At 42.9% G+C, this 10,013-nt stretch overlaps 1 protein-coding gene and 1 non-coding gene across 3 annotated transcripts in view; one reads left to right on the top strand and one right to left on the bottom strand.

Annotated features, from left to right (window-relative positions):
- Positions 1–1,114: 1,114 nt before the first annotated feature.
- On the bottom strand, positions 1,115–1,196 carry TRNAS-GCU (transfer RNA serine (anticodon GCU)). The gene has a single exon. It is a non-coding gene; the product is annotated as a tRNA-Ser (tRNA).
- Positions 1,197–1,540: 344 nt separating this feature from the next.
- KNL1 (kinetochore scaffold 1) overlaps positions 1,541–10,013 on the top strand; it is a 28,755-nt gene continuing 20,282 nt past the window's right edge. The window contains exons 1-9 of one of the 2 annotated variants that reach the window (XM_056353837.1): positions 1,541–1,694; positions 4,498–4,552; positions 4,980–5,019; positions 5,260–5,319; positions 6,672–6,733; positions 7,191–7,246; positions 7,709–7,745; positions 8,886–8,923; positions 9,259–9,311. In XM_056353837.1, coding sequence (XP_056209812.1) covers positions 4,518–4,552; positions 4,980–5,019; positions 5,260–5,319; positions 6,672–6,733; positions 7,191–7,246; positions 7,709–7,745; positions 8,886–8,923; positions 9,259–9,311 — 381 coding nt within the window. In that variant the 5' untranslated portion in view covers positions 1,541–1,694; positions 4,498–4,517. Of the gene's footprint in view, positions 1,699–4,497; positions 4,553–4,979; positions 5,020–5,259; positions 5,320–6,671; positions 6,734–7,190; positions 7,247–7,708; positions 7,746–8,885; positions 8,924–9,258; positions 9,312–10,013 lie in introns of both variants that reach the window. The other variant, XM_056353836.1, reaches the window with a different exon arrangement.

Raw genomic sequence — 10,013 nt, 5'->3', positions numbered from 1 at the left:
GATACATCTTTTTATGCTACAGGAAAGGAGGGGGAGAATGTGCATCTTACCAGCAGCTAAAGCAGCTTGTCTATACAATAAACCCTCCTGGCAAACCCTGGGGGGGAACTTACTGTGTGTAGGCCTGACCAGAATTAACCCCTAAGTCATCACCAAGATGCCAGTCTTCCACGCCATAACACTTTTCCAGCTGTGTTTTAACTGTTCCTGGTCTGTTACAGGTGCCATTGGAGAGACTATAGAGTTGTGATAAGGCCATTCTCTGGATTTAGCACAGTCTAATTTCCACGATTTAAGCGTTGTCAAAACCGCTGCAGCGTGTGCCTGAGGCCTGGCAGAGCTGTTCCAGCCAAGGGGGTGAGAAGCCCCTTCCCTTGGTGTGGTGTGTTTGAGCGGGAGCAGGGCAGTGCCCTGGGAGCTCTGCCCAGCATTAACTTGCACTTCAACACTTTTTAAAAAAGTTAATTATTGATGGATTGGGCAGGAAAAGCTTTCCTGTATCTCCTCAATAGTTGATGCTTTTTTAAATTGTCATCACTTCATGAAAAGCAAGGCCAAGTGCAATAGTTGTCTTTTCCTGAAGCAATACTTGGTGTCATTCCAGCCAGGCACCGGGATCGGTTCGGTGGGAGCTGCCTCAGCCCCTTGCCCTGCAAATCCTGACCCAGAGCTCTGCGGCGGGGTGGCCCAGCCTGGGGGTCACTCGGTGGGACGGCCGGGGACTGGGAAGGGTCTGTGCCCAGCCTGGGGGTCACTCGGTGGGACGGCCGGGGACAGTCAGAGGGATCCGCACGCCCACGGCTGTGACACCGCAATTACCCGGGCCGCTGTCCCGGGCGGCACCTCCGCTTCCCCTTCCTTCCATAAGGGGTAAAGGCTCGGCCCCGGGAGGCGGGAGCCCGAGGGGCCGCGGGCCCCGCGTAGGGCCTGTTCCCGCCGAGCGGCCAACCCGCCGCCGCCTCCCCTCACGCCCTTCCCCGCGGAGCGCTGCCGCGGGAGGGCAGGAGCTCGCTGGCGCTAGGGGCCGCGGCCGGGGCAGGTCGGGAGCGCCTCGGTCCCCTGAGAACTGTGAGCAAAAATAAAAAAAAAACGGGGAAGAAAAATTCGTGTTTCTCGACGAGGATGGGATTCGAACCCACGCGTGCAGAGCACAATGGATTAGCAGTCCATCGCCTTAACCACTCGGCCACCTCGTCACGATAACACTCAATCTCGCCCAGCCTATAGGGAAGTAGGTCGCCCGGTCCCGGCGCCTTCTTCTTCCCGCCATTCTCCCTGCAAGATGGCGCCGGCTACTCGGCCCGCCGTTGACACGGCGCACAGCGAGGCCACCGCGCGGGGACCGGGAAGCCCTGTGCGAGTGGCCTCCGCCTCTCCAGCCTCGCCGCTGCAGCTGCGGGGCGCGCCGGCGAGGGGCAACGCTGAAATGGCAGGCACCGGGCTGGTCCCGCGGAGGTCGCCATGTTGTACGGAGCGCTAGGGGGCGCCATGTTGTACGGCAGCCGCCCCACAGCGCCACTCTGTCGTACAACGGCGGCGCGGCGCAGGGCGCAGGCGCGCCGGCAGGCGGTTAGATTTGAATAGCGAAGCGGCGACGGCCTAGCCCGATGAGAGGGGGGGGGCGTGGGGAACAGCGGCCGAGCGCAGGGTGGAAGGCCCCACCGGCAGCGGGCGTGAGGCCTGCGACCGCAGCAGTAGGTGAGGGCGGCTGGGGACGGGGACCGGAGCGGGAAGAGGCGAGGAGGGGGCAGGGCGGGTCGGGGGAGCGCGGGAGCGGCTGAGGCGGTGGCCGTTGCGCTGTCGCTGCGGCGGGCCCGGCGGGGAGGGCGCGCAAACGGCGGGAGACGGAGGCCGGCCGTGCCGGTAGGAGCAGGCCGGGAGGGCGGTGGAAGGGGACTGGGCGGCCTCGGGCCGGGACCTGAGGAGATTTCAGCTGGGGAGGCTGGAGTCGGCGACGGCTTCGGAGGTGAGAGGAATCGCCTGATAAACCGGCCGATAAATGGCAGTCTTGGTCAGAACGAAGCCGTTCAGGTTGGGGAAAACACCGGCCGAAGTGCTAACGAGGCATAAACCGGCACTTGGCGGCGGTTCCAGACGGTGCTCCCGGGCTGCCGGCCCTGCCAGGGCGGTACGGCCAGCGCGGGGGTCGTGAGGGAAACGCTCAGAACAAAGGGGAATCGCAAAGATTCTTATTCTTAAAGGTGGGGGGGAGACCTAGGAGGGCTTGGATAAGCATTTGTAAGATTATGAATGAACCGAAAAAAACCCTCTGGAGTGATTCTTCCCTGTTTACAGCGTGGAACTGGGAGGTACTTAATTATCAAATGTAAGAATAAAAAGAGATGCTTTTTCATAAACAGAATAACAGAGCATTTCAATTCGCTGCCATATGCTGGGTCAAAGATAGGTGCACAGGTTCAAAGAATGACTGCTGAGCATGTTCATTGGGACATGAATTCAGATTAATAGGCCTAACAGCAGACTCCTAGGGACTCTTCATACAGCCATGCGCTGCTCTTCTGCTCTTCTCTAGGCACCTGTACGGCTGTCTTTGTATCACTTCTTTTTTTGTGTTTAATCTGATCCTGGGCAGCAGTTCTTAATGTCCAGCGCATTGGGGCTGTGGGCTGGAGAGCCGCCCTTGGGATGCCTGCCTGAAAGCAGTCACGGTTTTGTTGCCGAGAGCTGCAGGCCCTGAAAGCCAGAGCCTCTTGGCTGCCATTTTGACAGGTGCTAATGTAAACCTGCTGCCTCTTTGGCAAGAGGAATTCTTCTGTAAAAAATAAAACAGGAAATTAATAAAGTTCATTTCAGCAGGCCCGCTTCTGTGTACAAGTACAATGTCATTGTGGAAAACTTTTCTTCTGGCTTTTATTTGTTATACCTTCACATGCAATGGTGTCTTCAAAATAGTGGGGTTGGGGTTTTTTTCAGTTTAAGCAAAGGAATTTAGTGTGTGTGTGTGGGGAAATCCATTGGGTAAACTTTCTCACACTGCTTTCTTGCCCTGCCGAAACATGGTCCTTGAGCAAACTGGTATTTCTGAGCAGATTGTTCCTTTTCCCTTCCCCTATAATTCAAAGTCTGCTCTGCCTTGTGAGCAATATCCCAACACTATGCAATAGTGTTTAATGTGATTTAGCATTTTGGTAAATCTAAAGCTTTCTTTTTCCTACATAAGGCTTAGTTTTAGCTTGGAAAATAAGAGTCAGTTGGTGCTTTAAATCACCTACAATCAGGTAAACGGCTTGGTGGACAAGGGAGAGCAGTGGATGCTTACCAGAGGGAAATTATCAGTGTGTGTGAATACCCGATGAGAGGGTTTAAAGAAGGCAGAGCCAGGCTCTTCTCAGTTGTATTTAATGAAGGAACAAGAAGTAATGGGCGCTAATTGAAATACAAGAAATTCCATTTAAACGTAAGGGGTGAAACGATTGCAGTGAAGATGGAACAGGTAGTGCAGAAGGGGCTGTGGCATTTCCCCTCTGGAGATAGTAGAAATGGGAGTAGACGCTGTCCTGAGCAATTTGCTGTGGCTTTAAGCAGGGGGTGGACTGCACTATCTCCAGAACCCCCGGCAGACCTGAGAGCCTGTGATTCTGTGACATGCAAAAGCTGAGTAGTCCTGTGCAGATCTCTCTGTTTCTAATTTTAAAATGTAACTGTTAGTTTTACAAATCACTTAATCCTTGCTTACACAAGTTTTTTTTCTTAAAATGTTGCTTGCTGAGGCTTAGCAAGGGGAGAATAAAGTAATGTGATAAATGCTGTCAGATTGTTTAGAGCTCTCCTGTAAGTAGAATTTGTGTAATTATTCATGGAGGGATGCATGTAGATAAAGATCATCACTGGAATCTAGAAAATTGCATGTATTGATCTCACAGTGTTCATCCTGTGGTACATTTTTCTGATGGTCTTTATCAGGTCTGTGGGAGACTAAAGTTATGAGGAATGTTAGTCTGGCATTCAAAGCCCTGAATTTTGTTTCAGTTTACAAGAAATGTTAGGCAATATTAAGTCTGTGTTAGCACTGGTGTACTGTCAGTGTGGGTTAATTAATTTTATCCCCTTATGCAACCTTTGATAAGTCTTGTTCTCTGTGCTAGCAGGAGGTTTTTTTTTTTGCGTTGACATATGATATTCTTGGGGTGAGAGAATATTGATTGAAAAATTGTCTTGTGTGTCAAAGAAAACTAGCAAACTTAGTGTTGTATAATAAGGTTTGATCACATTTATCTCCAACAGTTATCAGAATCTTAAATTCAAAATGAAAGGGCACCTAACTGGTAAGACTCTTAGCACAGTTGTTTTACAATATGATTATATAGCAGGAAAATGTGCACTTGAGAGGCCTCTTATACCTCAGTGTGTTTCTGTGACTAGAGAAAGGTGGAGAGAAAAATTGCAGCATCTAAGGCTAGTATCTAGCCGTGGTTTTATGCAGTTTTCTTACTGAGGTTTGTTAATGTTTTTGGATTTCGGTACTATATTTTATAGGAAAAGCACATCCTTCAGAAATGGACCAGATTTGTGTAGACTCTAACATGGAAAAGTAAGTTGAAACCATTGAAGAATTCTATTGTGATATAAATATTGATGTTTAGAGACAAACATTTCCTTAATCTCAGTGTGCACTTCAGCATCTCTTGAATGAATGTGTTTTCCATTGGCAAGAAGAAGAACGGGGAGTTTCTTTGATCATATGTAGGAAAGCTCTGAGGAAATTTCATAGCATAGTCTGGAGGCTAACTGACCATGGGTTTTGGAGGGCAATCTGCTGAATTTTCTAAAGCTTATTTTTGGAAACTAGTGCTGGAATGAATGATCTATTCCAAACAAGCTTGTTTATTTAATTTCACACTTGTAAAAATAATGATGAAATCTATCTACTAACCTTAAAAACCTGGCACATACTGTTCAAGAACTACATATTGGTTCAATTTATGCCCTAATACCCGTTTCCTTTTCTTCTCCTCCAGTGATAATACAGAGCACATCAGAAGGAAGCGACTGTCCTCTGTGAGTAACTTAAGGCATTTCTTGAAAGAAAATGGTGTAACTAAAGGAAGGAAAGAAAGGGAAGCTGTAAAGGGGAACTAGTTTTCTCATCACAGTTGAAGAAGAGCATTCCAAAAGCAAAGAAAGAGCCTATTAGATTGATATGATTGGCTAGGGCACTGGTGGCTCTTACAAACTCTAGCCAAGTAACCAGTTCTCGAACTTGGAGCTGATCTTCTCAACTGTAATATTTTCTTTTAGATTTTAAAGGCTCCACGAAATCCTCTTGATGATCTGGGAAGTGAGAATGAATTGACACAGGTAGGTCTGTTAAGTCCTTTCTTGCCAATGCTCATAACATCTTCAATTTGCTCCTCAACTTGTCACTGATTAAACTATGTCACTAGAATAATACAGGTGTAAAAACTCTTGTAATAACTGCTTAGGAGGATAATTTTTGGAGTACTAAATATTACAAGAAATCCATGAAGTTTTTCTTATACTTCTGTTTTACATCAGAGTGTTTCTTCTCTCCAGAAAAGAGGAATAAACAGAGTTTAGTAGGAATAACTTGCTCCTGCTGTAGTCCGTTTGACTTGAACTTTCCAACAGTGTACAGATAGGTATAGTCAGTAAGATAATTTTACATCTGAAGAAAAAATAGCCTGCCAATTTGTTTAAAGTGAAAGCTAAAAAATAAACGTTTTCTTCCAGGAATATATACAGAATATATTTCATGTTTATGATGTCTATTTTTTCTTAGAAATTGTAACTACAGCCCTGTTCAGTTTGGATTGTTTTTAAATGTCATTTCTACCTAGGGCGTGATCCGTGGACTCATGCTCTAGTTGCATCATATATTTATATGATTTATCTGTTGCTGATTACAGAACTTGAAAACTCAGCATATAAGGCTTTCAGTGAAAAAAACCTTCAAAAAATTTAAGTATTTTATGGGCTTTGTTAGTCACGTGCCTATAATGGGTAGTACCTGGTATGTGAATACTTTGTGTTTTCTTAAACAACACAGGTTCCACTGTCCCAGAACTATTTAGTTAGGGAAGCTTATTGCAGACAACTGCACAGTAGTGGTATGATGAATTAGCTTTCCAGTGTATGTAATACTGCACTGTTACGTACCTTGTAACATTGCATGAGTATGATCATGTAGTCAGTGACACCATTTAAACATTTCTATAGGAAGATGGTGACTGATTCTTTCATGAATCCTTCCTTTTCTCCCATAAAGATGAAACTTCATTACTGTTTTTTTCTTCAGTTCATGTAACAGAAAACTAAAGAAAAGCAGTTCTGCAACCTTCTCACTAAGCAACTACATGTATTTTCCCTAGTATACCAGTCAATATGCCAGACAAAAATCCTTGTGACTGGTATTCTGCTTCTTGTGTTTGAAACCAGGCAACTCTTGCAGTGATATTTAGATGCTACTTCTTGTGAGATGGGTCTCTTCATAGTTCTCCAAGTTCTCCTGACATAAAGTAGTTTAAGGGTGTTGATAATATCTGTTGTACTTGTTGGGGTCATAGAATATTGGGTTTTGGGCAATGATTTTTTTTTGTTTGTTTTTGTGTTTCATGAAGAGCTATGCTTATAGTGGCTTATGGAATAAGACGAGTCCTCTGTTATCAAACTGTTTTGTTCTTTATTGTCAGGATATCACTATAGAAAAACGTAGGAAAAACTCTCGACGTGTCAGCTTTGCGAACACCATAAAGTAAGTTTGATCTGAGGGATGCAGATCTACGTCCTTTATTTAAGCATAAAAAGCAGGCTATAGGTAGTAAACTGGTATCCCTTAAAATTGCCTTCACTGAATATTCACAAATGTATACAAACAGCAAACTGGTAACTGTTGCTATATTGAGTTGATTTTGAGCCCTGAGCCACTATTCGTTTTCTCTTCCTAGATGGAAAAAAAACCAGTTTAATGAATCTAATATAATCAGGAATTTTTTATTTCCATCGGATGTGTGATAATGGCATCTTCTCACTGGAAAATATGCTTGGGTTCAGTACATTTCTGGCTTTTAACATCTCATTTTAGAACATACTATGTGGAAAAGATTGAAATTAGGGCTGGGGTTTTTTTTTATTAGGGGGTGCTTTTTTTTTAATATATTTGAAACAGATGGGCTTATGTTTTAAAAAATTGGTGATGTTTTTGTTCTTAGCTGCAGAGTCTTCCAGCGAGATCTTAAGAATAATGGGGCAGAGGGAGAAAATACAGGTAGGACTCCTTTTTCTTCTCCTAACTGGATTCAAAGAGTATTGGCAACAAAATTTTAGCTTGAATTTAAGAAGTCAGGACTGTCAGTCACAGGTAAGGAACAATATGGTCAGTTGTCTATCATGGACTGGCTGAAAACCCATTAGTTACTGGTACAGTGGACCTTGTAGCTCAGAAAAAGTATTTTTTTTAGGCAAAATGCACCTAGAACAAAATCTGCCTTGGGGTTTTAGATCAAAACAAGGCTGAGCAGAATGTCATTCACTCAGCCAAACATTACCTAGGGAGAATCTGAAAAGCTAATGCATTTTTCAAGTACTTCTCTAGGTTTTTGCCACGATAAGGCAGCACATCAAGAGTGAGAACTTGAGAACATTCTTTTCTGTGTAGTTTACTCTTGTCTCCAAATGTTTTGATCATGCTTCTCACATTGTAATGTTGTAATTTTCTTATTACTTTTAGAGTGTGCAGCAGATACAAGGAATCATGTCTTTACTCAGTAAGTTTGAAAAAAAAATATTCCCATGACTATAGCACTCTGTACTGCAAATACATTTCTTCCCATGATATGCAACCATCAAATTGCTCCTCAGAGAAATGCAGCATATGTATTTATTTAGGTATAAAATTACTCAGTGCTTCTGGTGAAAGAAGGGATACAGGGGAAAAAAAAAAAATGATATAGCTGTGTTGGTAACTCACAAAAAGATGGTGGTTTCTGAAAAATTGCACCATTATGTCTTGAAACCGCTTCCTTCCAAAGATGATTGCTTGGGAATGCTTTCCAGGAAAGACCTACCAATTCCCGTATCTGATGGATGTAGTCTTTGATATTTATTACTGTAACTTTTTCCCTCGGAGGTGGATAAAGTGTTAGTCTAGCCTTAAAGTTGCCATCTAGATAAAACACAGTGATGGGATTTTTAAAGTTAAAACCACCTGGTAAGTAAAACAAGAGATTTAGACACTTCCTGTGTGTGAAGGGGAATTTTTTACATTTAAAATATATAGCAAGAAAACAGCTTATGTACAGCTGTAGTTATCTCATGCTCTTAAAGGTATCAACCCAGTACAGTAACATCTATGTGTGTATGTGCATGTATATAGATATATATACACACGCACACACACACAAGAAATCAGCACTCTAGCTAAAGTTTGTTGGTTTTGAAAGAGCAATCAAGAAACAAGTGGAGAGCAGAAGGCATTAGAAGTCAGACAGAAAACCACACAAGTTGGACTTTGTATCTGGCTTTTGTTTTACAGAGAAATAAATTATTTCAGGCTTTATGAGCACAGCTTCAGTTTCCCAAAGATAAAGGAATACCTGGAAGTGGAAGATCTGAGTTAAAAATAAAGAATTAATCGTTTCTTTTTTTTACTTGTCACTGAGGAATTAAAATGCCACCTGTATGTTGAACGATGGCTTGTGGCATGCTAAGGGGGGAGAATCTCATGGGAAAATAAGTTTGCAACTCAAATGAGAATACATTGAAGAAGATGTATAAGCAGCAGCTGGTATCTGCTGCCCAGTCCTGTATGAGCAGTGCAGCAGAATTCTCTGCCCTTTCAGTATATTGCTGAAGCCTTCTGTTTTGAAATCTTTTAACAAACTGTTTACCTAACCTACCTTTTATAGAAATGAAGAGCCTGAAGCTGTTCCATGTGAAATCACTGGTGAGTTTGGAAATAGATTCAATAACAGAATTACCATCTTTATTTAAAACTATTGAGTCTATTTGGGTAATTTTAACATGCTTAGAACAATCTGCCCGAGATCACTATTGCATGAACAGGGTTTACCCCTTGAAGCTGTTTACAGGCACTTTATTGTAGAATTATGGGTGGCCCTTCTACATATTGGAGTACTGAAAATATTTTTAGGATATATTTGATTTTAATTGTACTGGCTTAGTGATATTTGTAAAAACAATTACATAGATCTTCACCTTGGTGAGTAAAATAATAAGAAAATAGCGCAACAAATGGAGTATTTCCTTTTCTTTCAACAGGGATGAACAGTTTGCTTCACGCCCCCATCCAGGCATCGGTGCAGCAGACTGAGGTATATGAAGGCTTTTATTTCTTCGGTGCTGAAAGTAGCAGTGTCCAAAATATATTCAAATAATTTGTGTAGTAAAGATGAAAAATGTAATTCAACTTCCTAAAAAATAAATCTTTGTATTCACATAAAATTCTTCTGAAAGCTAATCTTCTATATTTTGAAGTATTTTCCTAGTTTGATAGGCATTATGCGGTAGCACTGATAACTCTTGCTTCTAGAATTGCTTGCTAACTTTCCTGTACGTGAGCTAGTTCCTCCATTCTTTTCAATTCTTGTCTAAGAATTTGCAAAGGAGCTTATGTTTCAGGTAGGTCTGGTTATGTATTTTTTCTCATGTATTGTTCTCTGTTTGTGTATTTTTACTTCCATGGGTGGAATGGATGTGCACAAATGTACTCTCTGTTCCTGCTGTGAAAAAGCCTTAAAAAAATTGCAATAATTAGCATGAAAAGGTAACTTAATTTCTTCAGCTGAATCAAGTGATAAAACACAAAATTCTTAGCTAAGGACTTCACAGGCACAATTGCACAGAGATCCTGAACTGTGTTACACTTCAGTGATGATGTTACAAGACTGTTGTTAAACAAAGCAATTGCTGAAAGTGTCCCTTGCTGCAATGGCTTCTGACTTTTATGTTGAGTTTGAAGACACAGCTTAAAAACACACGTTAGCTCTTGTTAACAAATGTTAAAACAAAATCAG

The sequence above is a fragment of the Falco biarmicus genome, chromosome 10, assembly GCF_023638135.1.
Source record: "Falco biarmicus isolate bFalBia1 chromosome 10, bFalBia1.pri, whole genome shotgun sequence".
In the NCBI taxonomy this organism is placed as follows: domain Eukaryota; kingdom Metazoa; phylum Chordata; class Aves; order Falconiformes; family Falconidae; genus Falco; species Falco biarmicus.
The sequence above is the reverse complement of the archived record's forward strand: the minus strand, read 5'-3'. Positions and strand labels throughout refer to the sequence as shown.